General features: G+C 31.6%; 1 protein-coding gene across 2 annotated transcripts; it reads left to right on the top strand.

Annotated features, from left to right (window-relative positions):
• Positions 1 to 662: 662 nt before the first annotated feature.
• Positions 663 to 9,231, top strand: LOC139523757 (uncharacterized). 2 transcript variants are annotated; one of them, XM_071318010.1, is made up of 5 exons: positions 663 to 1,014; positions 3,278 to 4,014; positions 5,471 to 5,713; positions 7,689 to 7,962; positions 8,505 to 9,231. In XM_071318010.1, exons 2-5 carry the CDS (start codon positions 3,350 to 3,352, stop codon positions 8,700 to 8,702), a joined length of 1,380 nt encoding a protein of 459 aa, XP_071174111.1. In that variant the 5' UTR covers positions 663 to 1,014; positions 3,278 to 3,349; the 3' UTR covers positions 8,703 to 9,231. The 2 variants fall into 2 exon arrangements, with proteins under 2 accessions (XP_071174111.1, XP_071174112.1); XM_071318011.1 differs by lacking the exon at positions 5,471 to 5,713.
• Positions 9,232 to 15,078: the final 5,847 nt, after the last annotated feature.

The raw sequence follows: 15,078 nt of genomic DNA, 5'->3' as shown, positions 1-15,078 counted from the left end.
TTGCTACTTTCGTCCCAATAAAGTCGCCTCACTGACATGTAGACATTTACGAAAACCGGTTACCCGACAAAATATAGTCTTCTGCCTCTTTTTTTCTGTTATACTAAGTGGTCTTAAACTATGGAAAGCCAACGGGGTCAAAATTCTTAATTCGTGACTTGTCAATTCGTAACTTGTAGTTGTGTAATTTCTAAATTGTTAATTCGTAAATTGTTAATTTGTAACTTGTTACTGTGAAATTCATAATGCTTAATTCGTAAATTGTCAATTCGTAACTTGCACCTTTGTAGTTTCAACATTCTTAATCGGTAAATTGTCAGTTTGTTACTTGTAACTGTGCAATTTCATAATGAGGGGGAGGACAGGGGGGTACCCTTCTCCCTTCTCCCACCCCTCTTCTCCTTTCTCCTACCCCCATTCTCCTTTCTCCCATTAGAATAAAACATCTCCTTTTGAGATATTTTTTCTTGAAATATTAGACATTTTTTTAAAAGGCGAGATATTTTTTTTTTTCTCTTTTCTCCAATTTTTTCTCCTTTCTCCCAGCCTTCCTCTCCTTTCTCCTACCCCCTTTCTCCTTTCTCCCACCCCATTTCTCCTTTCTCTTACCCCCTTTCTCCCTGTCTCCCTTACCCCTGTCCTCCCCCTCCATAATGCTTCATTCGTAAATTGTCAATTTGTAACTTGTATCTTTGTAAATTCAACATTCTTCATTCGTTAATTGTCAATTTGTAACTTGAAGATTTCAAAATTCTTTATCGGTAAATTGTCTTTTTGTACATTGATGTTTTGTAACTTGTAACATGTCGATTCGTGAATTGTCGATGTGTGAAATGTCGAAGTGTTAAATGTCATCGTTATGCTAACGATCATTATGACGACAGGTGGCGCTCGGTTTTCTTGTTTCTACAGACTCATATCTTTGTTTCTACAGACGACTGCAGGTGGCGCTGTGTTCTAGAACGGAAACCACATCAATTCTGGTTCAATTCTGAACACTTCTAAACAACCAAGGTAATTACTGTTTCTACTTATCCTGAAATGCGGATTATTTGGTGGTGACCAGTCCCGTAGCCATGAGGGGGTTATTTTGACTCTCAAACTCGACTTTAACAGTGACAATTCGAACGGAACGTTGACTTTAACAGTGGCTTATTTGTTTACCAGGTCCCCTTGCTACTGGTATGGTGACTGAGGACAAAGGAAATTATGACAGTTCTATATTTATAAACATGTATTCTGTAGTATTGAGGCCTTCTTTTGTTAACCCTCAAATGCAGAAGCCTACTTTTATTTAAAAGAGGGACGAAAGATTATACCAAATGGACAGTCAAACTCATAAATCTAAAATAAACTAACAACGCCATGGCTAAAAATGAAAAAAAGACAAACAGACAAACAATAGTACACATGACACAACGTAGAAAACTAAAGAATAAACAACACGAACCCCACCAAAAACTAGGGGTGATCTCAGGTGCTCCGGAAGGGTAAGTAGATCCTGCTCTACATGTGGCACCCGTCGTGTTGCTTATGTGGTAACACATTTTTAACTTTACCAGCTGTTTACTCAACAAGATGTCATATGCAGCCACATGCTTGAAATTTCATCCTATGATAAAAAATGTGTTGCAGAAAAAAGTCACACAGGGGACTGAAACAGTATATTCCTCCACCCTTCGGAGGTTTAGTGCATAGGTAGGAGTTGTGAGGGTGGTCATGAAGCCCCTCATTATGAAAAGCTCTGGATCTGCCACTGTAGTGGGTAAGACAAGGTTTTACTGTCAATGTAAAACACTAATTTATATACATTTGTAGTATAGCAATTTTCATTGACAGAGTTGAACTTAGTCTGACCCACTAAACAAGCCCATGTGCACAGGGTTAGCCCCATATTGCTCTGATGTCAGTCCATTGAACCACAGCACTGTCAGCACCAGCTGTGTCTGGCCAAAAAAACTGTTGGGCAATTATTCTCCTGACCTTGACTCCCCTTAACCACAGTTTCAGTCTTTCAGGGCACCTACTCCTGGGATCCTTCACTATCCCACCCACTCAGACTCCTCACATTGTCACCAAAATGAGCTTTTACAGGCCCTCTCCTGTTCCCACGGTTTACCTAAATTTGCAACAAAATAATATCTTACAGATTGTTGATAATTTTTTACTATACAGTCAGGGGTGCTACTTATACAAGTAATTTCATTATCACCTATTTAAGTGATTTTGGTGTTTTCTTTGATCTTCAAATGCTAATTTCATTGATTTTCCATATTTTCTTGGACAGTAAGTTAGTGCGCTAAGGCTTTTAAAAATACCCTTGGGAATTGTTCTGTAATAAAATATTTTGGGAATTGTTCTGTAATCAAATATTCATTAACTACTCTTACTAGATCAGATTAAGGTCAACAATATTAGGTGACCTGATAAGTTTTCTTTAGAATTAGAACAATTTATTTTAAGGTTATGTCCTGATCTACAAATGATTCCAGTTTTTGCATATATTCAAACAGATGACAATTTATGCATGTACATCCATGTACATAGTTGTTTTTTCAATAGAATTCTGGGCTTTTTACCAATAAAAAAATCAAGCTTGTGGGAAATATATTCCAAAAATGTTATAAACACTTATTGAAGTGATTAAATTTTAACTTCTCAAATTACTTGTTTCAGTGATTTTGAAAAGTCTGTGCAAACATTTTAAATATTTCTCAGCTAAAATCACAAAGAACAATGAAGAAGAGATTTTGAATTCACTTGTTTAAGTATCACCCCTGACTGCTACATGTACATGTACATGTATATGAAATGAGCTCTAAAGTAAAATTAGGGTACAAGCATAATCCTGATTACAACTGTCTAGGTATACTATTTTACTTGTTCATAGTCTGACAACAGATTTACTAAGTGAAAGATTAAATAGAAACCAGGATACTGTGGATTCGTTATTATTCGTTGGATACCAATTTTCGTGGCTTTAGTGGGTGAATGTGAACCATGAAATTAAATGTTCAACTAATAACAAATTTTTCTATAGGCTTATATGCAGACTTCGGCAAAACCACAAAATTAAATATCCATGAACATGGAAATTTTCCCTAATCCATGAAAATTGGTACCCACGAAAATGAATGAATCCATAGTATTACGTTTAAATTGAATATTACATGTATTACATGGTATTAGCACACTACATTTTGTACATCATTAATCTATTTTGAGCATGTACCTTCACAACATTAACATTAGACACCTTTATTTTTCATGTTTGTAGTTATTTTTTTTGTTCAACCATGAATGAAGAACACGAAGAAGGGATAATTCAAGAAATGAAACTTCTGATCAGATGGCTAGCAAAATCATAACTTTAAAGAATTGCATTGAAAGCAAAAGGACATACAGTCTTAAAAGAGATGTGGAAGTTGCATTGGGAATGATAAGTACATTATCCACACTAATCAACATTGATGATGTGCTGGCTGAAGTTTCATGTGCAGTAGACTTAATACAAAAAAGTGAAAGTATATCATCAAATAATCAGTGTCTATCTAATTTAGCAGCAAATTGTACATTCAATGAACTGAAGGGGAGACCCTCATTCGACATATCAGAAGACATTTTAGAATATTTCGTAGAGGAAGATTTTAAGATTGCTGATATTGCAAACATGTTGTGTGTCAGTGTGTCTACAGTGAAACGCAGGTTGAGGGACTACAATATCAAATTATCAGAACGTTACAGCGCGATCCCTGATGACGAACTACATGAACTTGTAAAAAACATTCAAACTGAATTTCCTGAAGCAGGATACCAAACCATTAGGTCCATATTATCAAGTAAGGGACATAAAATACAGAGGCAAAGAGTACGCAATGCTGTGAAAGCAGTAGATCCAGATGGTGTGGCATTTAGAAGGCTTTTTTTGAGTGTCCATAGGATCCAAAGAAGGACATACAATGTTAGAGCACCAAGATCACTCTGGCATATTGATGGAAACCACAAACTTATTCGGTAAAATCATATAAATATTATTCCTGCTACACTCATTTGCAATAAATATACATGAAACCAAGTCAGGAGCCTCTGGCCTTTGTTAGTATTGTATTATTTTAACATGTTTAACTTTTAGTTTCTTGTGTACAATTTGGAGTTTAGTATGGCCTTCATTATCACTGAACTTCATGTAGTATATATTTGTTTAGGGGCCGGCTGAAGGACGCCTCCGGGCGCGTGAATTTCTTGTTGCATTTGAAGACCTGTTGGTGACCTTCTGCTGTTGTCTGCTCTATGGTCGGGTTATTGTCTCTTTGGCACATTCCCCATTTCCATTCTCAATTTTATGATATATATATATAAGTAGTATTTGATATAAATATCATGAAATATAATCCCAACAAATTTATATATTTTCTAAAGTTTAATTGCTTGTTTATTTAGGAGCAAATTTTTGTTTGTTTTAAAATATATAACAACAGAGTGTGTGTACGTGGGTTCAATTCCCACCCTAGGCATTTATTTATATCAGCTGGTGCAAAGCGGGCAGTTTAGCTTAGTGGCCCCACACTAACTCTGTTGTTCCTCTGTCAAAAAATTCATGTGGCCACCACCAGCTCTTCCTATCTTTCTTTTTTTCTTTTTGAAGACCTTGTACAACACAATCATGACAATCAGGGTATAATTGTGAAAAGAAAGCTATGATGTAATTTTTGGTTATTGTAAATTATACTCCAGCATGTCCAGTTGCATTCCCATCTACAATTGTACAGCTGTACATTTAGGTAATGAATGTCAAATGATACATACATACCATAAGAAAGAGACAAACTATGTAACTGCTGCTTACCTATTTTTTTTATTATGCTAAACAGAAAAGGAACTCAATACTAAAATAAGAATAAATATAATTTTGAATTATATGTATGAGGTTAAAAAGTTATAAATGTCAGCACACTTAAATATTTCAAAAACAAAGTCATAAATATATTACTTTCAAAGCATATGGTTATGCTGAGAAGTACTGAAATTCAGAAATTAATACGAGGTTTTAATTTTGCGAAAAATGAGACAGAGTTGTAAACTCGCATTTTGAAATATTTTATATGAATTAAACATGATTTTTCTCAAAATCGTAAAAATTAAAATCGTATTTTAGTCTTAAATGACAAAATCGCAATAATTAATGCACGCAATAATTTCTGAATTTACAGTACCGACATGTACATGTGTCCTTAGTTCCAATCGAAAATTTTCAAGAAGAAAATAAATAATTGTATCAAATTACCTTAAATACAAAAAAAAAAACTGTAAGTAGGATATGTCTCAAGATCACCAGTGATTCTTGGTCCTGAGAGCATCTTGTTTTCCTTTCTTATCAAAAAGACTTTAAAGTATATTATTCTTTTCATTGCATTGGTTTTACAATAAGTTGTCAGTTGCCTGTATATTTCACTTCATTTTAAAATTATAGATGGAGATTTGTAATTCATGGTGGGATAGATGGATATTCCAGAATACCAGTGTTTCTTGCTGTCAACACTGATAATAAAGCTGTGACAGTCTTTAAAGCATTTGAAAAGGCAGTGGAAACATGGGGATTACCAGAAAGAGTGCGGTCTGATAAAGGTGGTGAAAATGTGAAAGTAGCAGAATATATGCTGATGGTTAGAGGAAATAGTAGTTTTATTGCTGGCAGGAGTGTACACAATCAAAGGTATTATAGTAAATAATGAGATATAATCTAATGATTGCATAATTTAACAGTTTAATTGATTTCCACTTAGTAAAGTCAATGGCCACATAAAAATGAAAAACACAATGCTAGCTCTGAATTTCGTTCTAAATCAATATTAATAGGAAAGACAAGAGGTAAACTTTTTGTATCAATTGGCATGCATTCCATCACAGTATTTCTAGTCATTTTATCCTCACAACAAAATGGGGGATCAAGTTTTATCTCAACTCTCCAATTCAACTTTTAATGTTTTTCAGGACAAGACGGCATGGGTGCATTCTTTTTTTAATGATTTTTTAAAAGTGAAGTTTCTCAAAATTTATTTATAGTTGGACATTGATATTTTATAAAGGGAATACTGTCACCGGATTAGTTCAGTCTGCATAGTAAGCCACTAGTCCTATGCCCCAGACTAGTAAAATTTCGTTCAGACTAGTAAGTTTTTTACAAAAATTTGTTTGGCCCAATAAGAATAATGTCAGAATATTGGTCTTTAGAGTACTAGTAGGTGAAATAGTTTTTAGTTCAGACTGTTAATTTTGCCACATTCCATTCTGAGGAAAAAATGTTAATGGACCCTATTCTTGTTTAATTCATGACGTCCAAGCATTTGAATTTCTGGTCTCACTCATGTCTGCGATAAAGAGTTATCAGCAATTTGTACAATTCCCTTTGATCTTACTGCCACATATTTTTAAGATCATTGGTAGGACAAGATACTTGAAAATATTAGACAATGATATCAGGTATCAATCCATGTCCATTTATCAATGAAATGCATGTGACTTCTTGCTTTGTTTTCTTGCTGATAAAGGTCATACACTGAAATGCCTCAATTTCTTTACTATCTATTGATATTATGTTGATAGTCTTTAATATAAAGCTTTACTACAACTATCACATAAACTTAACATGATCCAATATAATGAGGTCAAGGTTAGATAAACCCAAATGAGAAATACATGTACACCTTACTATAATTCTATACACTGAATACAGTTGGTATATTGTGTATAGTTTCTAAGAAACTTACTCAACAAAGAAATCTAAATTTTCAAGATTGACCAATGAGCCATCCATGAAAATGACAGCCAGTTAAGATGAACCATGTCAGGAAGACACATACACCTTACACATAATCTATACATTTAATACAGTGGACCTTTATTGCTAATACATGTAATAGTATCTAAGAAACAAACTTTACCATAAAAACTTAACATTGACCAATGAACCATGAAAATGAGGTCAATGTCAGATGATACCTGCCAGTCAGTCAGATACAGCTTACAATCCTTCTATACAACAAATATAGTTGATCTTTTGCTTAATATAAGAAATAAAGACCAACACACAAAAACTTTATATGAACCATAAAAAGGAGGGGGGTCAATTAAAACCTACAAGACTCAGACATGAACATCATAAAGTATTTACATACAACAAATGTAGTTGACTTACTAGTATTGCATATAGTATCTGGGACATGAACTTGACCACCAAAACTTATTCTTCTTCACTGATCCATGAAAGTAGGTCGAGGTCAGGTGAAAAATGTCTGACAGGCATAAGAACCATACAAGTAACCCACACACCAAAATGTATATAGCGATCCCATTACTCATAATATAACTTAAAAGGGTCAAAAATTCTTATTTTTTTTTCAAGTAGCCACTGAACCATGAAAATGAGGTCAAGAAGACTTGAAATTTGCACGTAATTAGTTAACAGTCAATTTAGTATTATCCAAAATAGTCTAGCACCATATTTGATAATCTAATATAGCGACTACAATGTATTTGAAATTAAAAGTTGAAAAAACTTTAAGATAAAAAAAATAGAAATCTTTGTTTAATCAAAGATCATTTGTTGAGTCTCAGTGGTTATGAAGGGTTTTGGGAGACATGATTTACACTGTGGTTGACAATAAGTCCTAGTTTTGTTTGTTTTTCAGGATAGAGCGTCTTTGGAGAGAAATTTGGAGTGGTTGTGTGTCATTTTATTATCAGCTGTTTTACCATATGGAGGAGCATGCAATTTTAGATGTCACAAATGAAGATCACTTGAAAGTACTACACATCATATTCAAACCAAGGATTCAAGATCATTTGGACAGCTTTGCACAAGCTTTAATAAGAAGACCCCTTAGGTCAGAAGGCTCTCAGACACCAATGCAGCTGTGGATTAAAGGTCAAACATTAGATCCATATTGGGAATCACAAAATGAGGTATTAAAATTGTTAACCTTTTGGTTATAAATTATCTTAGGGCAATTCCATAAACAATGTCTCCTTCGAACAGAACATCACAGGAGTAAAGGGTACCAATAACACATTGAAAGTAAGGCGAAATGTTTATGTTAAATATATATAATTTCTTAAGTGCATCCACAGCAACATAATACAAATCAATGGTGTTCCTTTTTTGTTTAACACAAATTGGCATCACCTTGTTTTTAAGAATTTTATGATCAGTGATGTGTAAAAAAAAAAAAACGAGGGAGTATATAAACAGCTTAAGGATTATGATGGGTAATTCATTAACAGTTAGAAACCCAACAGATGTATGGGTTCAGGTAAGTGGGCTTTATTTTATTCAACATGTGCAGGACTGCAAAAGAAAACAAAATCACAATGAATATATATATATATATAAGACTGACAAAGGCACCATAATCCCTTTTTGGTGCAAGTGTCAGTTAAAAAACTTTACATAGACCCACATCCTCATCATTTTGGAAAACTCAATGTTTATATTTTATTTTTTGTAGGCAAATTTGGAATTAGAAACTTACGGGATTGATTATGATGGCCCAGTTGGACATGAGTTTGATTCAGTGGACATACCTTTAAACAACATCCCATTACCTGAAGAGTGCATGCGTTTGATTGAGGAAAATACAGATAAAGACCCGAACAGTTGCATAAATTTGTTTGTAAATGTGATAAATCTTTTGATAAATCTGTAAAAGGACAACTAAGTCATAAAATTTCAACTTGAAGTGCTGTGTTAAAAATTAAGAAGAAATATGTGAGCCAACTCTCACCAGTGATATCTTACATGCTACATTTAGGTCCTCAGTAAACAGGAAGTTTAGTTGCAATAGAACTGTAAAAGTATCCATTGTGACATTATACATTTTGTTTCTCATAAGGATTCAGTGCAAAAGTTGGCAACCATTGTAAATTTTTGTTTTGCTAAAAACAACACTAACTGTTTAACATTAAATTTCGAGTGAATCCCTTTGTCAATGAGGAGTTCAGGGATGTTAATTCTTGAAAATTGATCAATCATTATCTTCAAAGTGGCAACTTTTATTTACCAATCAGCAACATTATTGTAAATGCTTGTGTATGATATTATTTTGATCACATTTACAAAGTTTGATCAATTTGATCAAAAGAAGATGAAAATGTGGTTTACCTTTTAAGTTTCAGTGCAAAAATTGAAATTGTTTAACAGCTCAAAAATAATAAATTTTGTTCAGCATCATGAAACATATGTATTTTCTTACTTTAACTTCATTGGTTTTGCTCCTTGAGAAGAAACATCTGGAAAATTGACCCAATTGAATCAAAGTCCCCTGGTGGCCATGTTTTATGTCAAAATGGAACAAAGTAACAAAACTTGTGTGGGATCTCATAGTAACTATTGTTCCAAACTTAGTTAAAATTCTATTCAGTAATTCTCACTGTGACATTGACCTTTGACCTTGTAATCAAAAGGTATTGGAGATCTTGATATAGAATACCTATATAAAAAAAAGATGCAAGATGCTCATTAAGAGATTTTTGACAAATCAACAAGTCCAAGACCTTTAACAAACCCAATTTGATTGGACAACATGAATACCTTTCAACTAATCAGATTTCAGAATAAGAGGTCATAACAGGTCAGTGCAATAGACTGCACACAGGTGCAATAGAACAATAACTTCCAGTGCAATAGACCATGGAACAAAAAATGGCAGAAAAATAGCAAATAATATAGAAATATTATAAAACAGTAAAATACTCTTTATTAGGAAATAAATGTATTTATAACATCAATGCATCAAATGTGGTAAAATAAACTGGTGTACCACAAGCTCTATCCTTGGCCCTCTGTAATTTATTTTACATAAATGATTTACCACTGTACATAGAAAAAATCATTAAAAGTTTTATATGCATATGAATCTTAGATGTTTCAGATAAGAATATAAAGACCATAGATAATGGAAAACTTCTTGGTGAATATATCAACAAAAAACTAAATTGGAATATATGGAAATTGATAAAAATGTTGTGTACAATATCAAATGGAATGAACTTATTAGAAAAAATAAGGAAGGATTTACCTATGCATGTACATATAATTTATTTTAATGCTAATATTCAACCATTGCTTGATTACACTTGCAACATATGGGGAAGTTGTTATGAAAAATTGAATACAAACACTATTAAGGTGGTACCCCCACTTTCACTGAAATCAATTTGGCTCCTTTAATTTTCATAAAATTTTGGTAAAGTATTTTATTTACAAAATACAAAAATTTCAAAATTTCAAATAATTTGAACCAACCAATTTATCAGAAAAATCACACTGGTTAACTTATATAGAAGTTTGACAAACACTCTTTTTTATTATAAAGAAGCTACTATTTCCTTAACAATGCAACATAATTAAAACGTTTATCTGATTTTACAGAGTTACCTTCCTGTAGTGTTAGGTACCACCTTAAGTTATTAAAGAAATCTGCTTGGGTTCTAAAAGAAGCTAATATAATGACATCCTTCAGTTTATTGTTTAAAAGTTTAAACTGGTTAAAAATGGTAAATATTAATTTAATATTGAAACCCTTTACTTGTATTGCAATCATAAAAGGATACGGTTCATAACTTTTTACAAGAAAACAATCATTTTACTGATTATCAAAATTATAATGTACATTCAGCAGATGAAAACCTATAAAATCTCCCTCCTCATTTTTTTTTTTACAGAAAACACTAAAATATTCTTTTTTCTAAAATATAAAACAGTTTAAATACCAAATGAAGTACAGATGAATAATACACTTGTATTTTTAAAATTAAAATAATAAATATTTTTTATAAGTGCAATGAATAATATATTATTAATATGCTTTTTTATTGATATCTGTAAACCATTGTATATTGTGTACATATCATTATAATATTTTCAACTAATGGGATTATCTGCTTGAAATAAAAATTATAAATTTATACATGTATACTTTTATTACATATATAGATATAAAGCTGAAACAAAAAGTTTAAACATATCTCTATAAGAACAGTTTATATTGTTCTAACACTGTAGACAACAACAGAGAAAATTGCTTAGTATCAAAATCAGGTGCTCGAACAATCATGGTGCATTAACAATCATGTACCTAATTTTCATAAGTGAGGTACAAAACATCAGTTTATGGTATATCAAAATTAGATGCAGTAACCATAACATTGTTAAATGATAGAGAATACATAAGAACCGTGACCTGTCATTCATAAGGCAATATTACTAGACATCCTCTTTGAAAAAGGAGGTTTCTTTTTTTTAAACAGATTTATTCCAATATTGCTTAAAGCCAATAATATTTCATTTCAAACTTTGCACTACTGTACATTAAACTATACATAACAAAAAAAAATTCTGTACTTTAACAACTAAACATAAAATATATGATTATCAATTCTCTATAACCTGACATACAATAAAACATGTCTTGGCTATATATATTCAAACAACTAAACTTACACAAACAATGATTAGCATCCGAAAAAAAGTAATACCTTATTCTTACCAACTCTCAAGGACATCACTAGCTTTACTTCTATTTTACATATTTCTCCTCAAATGAATTAATCGATAAGCAGAATATATTTCATACCCTTTGTATGTGGATCATTAAAGTTGTGATAATGTAATAACTAAACTATTTCATGAAAGATTGAAAAAAGAGATTATTCAATGCAGTGAATAATTATGATTGATCTTTTCTTTAATAAAAATATAGTTTAAATTGATAAAAATCAAAATTTTTAAAATGTATCCAGCTTTAAATTTCTGAAATGATGATCTATAATATATTTATAAATATATAATACATGTATATGTTACAGTGAATTTGTATAATCAGGGATTATGTAGAATCCCTGATTTTTCTGGGAATATGTAGAATCACTAAAATCATTAGTAATTATATATAATCCCTGAAAATGACCAGTGATTTTACATAATCACTGAACATTTTAATAATTATTCTACAAATTCCCTAATATTTTTTTCAGGGATTATGAATAATTTAAGGATCCTTTGTTTGATAAAAAAGAATAATACATATAGATTAATCATCATTTTTTACTTTCATTTCATAAACTGTTTAGTTTAAACATATTTTATTTGCTGAATTAAAGCAAAATTGATTAGACACAAGTAAATCATACTTTTATATTCCTTGTATATGAAATAATTTTGCTTTTAAGCACAGAGGATGATCTTAAAGATACAACCAACTGAAGGTTTAGAGATAAAGTTGAACACTTTCAAAATTAATATTATCAAGATTCACTTTAAAGCGATAACTTTACATGTACAAACAAATGTATTGTTTGTTTATTAAAAGCCAGAGTCCAATGGATATTCATGTTCTATTTGTAAATCCACAGAGCATGTTATTTGTGGTACATGGAAAACAAATGGTGGTGACGATTATGGAACATCTAGGTTTTTTTTTTCTTCAAATGAACAAGAAATTTAAACAGAGAGAACTTACGCTTCTAAATGTATAGAAAAACTAAGGATTGACAATTAAAACAAAAGTTTAGAGGAAGCTGGCATTTGGTGTAATATTCTCTTAGCATGATTCCACAGGGTAAAAAAGGAAAGGGGATACCAAAAAGAATGATAATTGTTTACCAAAATTCTGAAAAAGGACTGGCCAAAAAACATGGTTTCTTGCTCGAACCAGTTCGGTGTTGCTAATCCCCCCCTTTTTTTTTGGGGGGGGGGGGGGGTATGTACAGATGTTTTTACTGAACACTTTATTTCTCTTAAGCGGGTCATAAAATCTGATTCGATATGTGAATGAAAATGTTTCTAAAATGTGGATATTGTGGTAATAACAGATGTGAGGCATTTATTTTAATATATGTGTTTAACATTTTAATTTATTCCATATTGGTATTATTTTAGTAGGTTTCTCTATATGAAATGGATTTTGAATAAAAAAAGCATATTCACCTGAGAAAGTGTTATTCACCGCGCTAAACGTCACGCGTTTTTTCATGCAAACGTTATGGTAAAATGTTTCATGTAAAAAAAAAAAATTGGTATATGTTTGTCATTAGATACATTTTCTTCTCTCGGACTATGGAATAAAACAATTACTGTCTTTTGTTTCGGTAAATATGGGGTTTTATTGACTTTTGAAAAACTGATATTCAATTCGGCCGTCGGCCTTAGTGAATATATTTTTTTCAAAAGTCAATAAAACCGCATATTTACCTCATCAAAAGATAGTAATTGTATAATATCGTGCCTATCATTTAAAAAAAATAGGGTTATCATTTTGATGTTTTGTGCTTAACATTTTGCAGTTTATGTTTATACAGTGTAATGCTGTTTTATTATGATCATTTATAGCATAAATTATTTGACTTTTATTCATTTTCTTTATAAATTAAAACTATTTTTTTCATTTCAGTTATTATGTATAATCCCTGACTTTTTTCCTAGTAATTATACATAATCATTGAAAATTTTAGTGATTATATATAATCCCTAAACTGGACAGTGATTCTACATAATCCCTGAAAATTTCAGGGATTCTACATAATCACTGATTATACAAATTCACTGTAACATATATACATGTTATATATATATACATATTTGACCCTGTAAAAACACAACTTTAACAAGAATGTGTCCAAAGTACACGGATGTCCCAATCACTATATTATTTTCTGTTTAGTCAACCGTAAAATTGTGGTAAAAAATCTAATTCAAAGTAGAAAGATCATATCCTAGGGAACATGTGTACAAAGATTTGAGTTGATTGGACTTCAACTTCTTTAAATAGTTCCTTGACAAAAAACTTTAACTATTACCTACAAGGGCACCAAGCCATGTCTATACTCCATTACATAGGGGGCTGCAAATATATGTCCTAATTACTATATATGACATATGCAGATACAAGTATTTGATGAAAAATATTGTCTGGTGAAATAAAAATATTTCAATTCTATTATATTTTCTCAGAAATAACACTTTTTTAAATGGCAGCAACTCTAGATCTGATTCAACTTTAATTGTAATCTTAATTGTCAGTTGTTGTTAGTGTCTGTTCAAACTTTCAGGAAAAGTGAAAAAGGGGGAACACAAAGAAGTGTGAACAGTATTTAGCTGTATTAGAATACTGCATTTAACTATAAGTTACCCATAATGATACAAGTCCCTCCTTAATCCTCTATTTAATAATTAACACATCAATACTCACTTGATACAACTCTGAATTTGGATTGTGATTAAAGATTATAAATTGCATAGTTTACAGATCACTATCTCTATGTCAGGCTTTCTTTTTTAGCAGGCTTGTCAAAAACAGGGCTATTTGGATGCCATTTTAACCCTTTTAAACCGGATTTTTGTGACAAAAATGTCGGTTATTGATATGGGGATGTACGGCGGGCGGGCGGCAATCAAATGTTGTCCGTGCATTAACTCATGAACCGTTCAACCAAGCTTTAAAAATTTTAATATGTTGATACTGACAACTTAACAAAGGTCAAGTTCAATAATGACGATTTTGACTTTTATGGTTCAGGAGTTATGGTTCTTGAAAGATTGAAAAATGGAGTTTCCAGTCATCTCCGTGCATTTTCTCATGAACCATTCAACCAAAGCTTTTGAAATTTTTATATGTTGTTACTGATGACAAAATAGAGGTCAAGTTTAATAATGACGATTTTGACTTTTACCATTATAACGGAGTTATGGTTCTTGAAAGATCATAAAATGGCGTTTCCATTCACGTTGTTGCATTTACTCATGAACCATTCAATCTAAGCTTTTCAAATTTTATTATGTTGGTACTGACTACAAAATGGAGGTCAAAATTGATATTGACAATTTTCACTTTCACCATTCATCAGTAATGGTTCTTGTGATATTGCCAGGACACAAATAAATGTTATTAAATCCGGTTTTCTGTCGTTGTGACAGCCTCTTGTTTAAAAATTATCTTCAATAAAGTGAAAACTGTCTAATTGACCTCAATTCAAGCATCAGTAGCAACACATAAAATTAAAAAAATCAGTTTGAAATGTACTTGT

This window comes from Mytilus edulis, chromosome 5, assembly GCF_963676685.1.
Source record: "Mytilus edulis chromosome 5, xbMytEdul2.2, whole genome shotgun sequence".
Taxonomy (NCBI): domain Eukaryota; kingdom Metazoa; phylum Mollusca; class Bivalvia; order Mytilida; family Mytilidae; genus Mytilus; species Mytilus edulis.
This window is presented reverse-complemented; position numbering and strand designations above follow the sequence as displayed.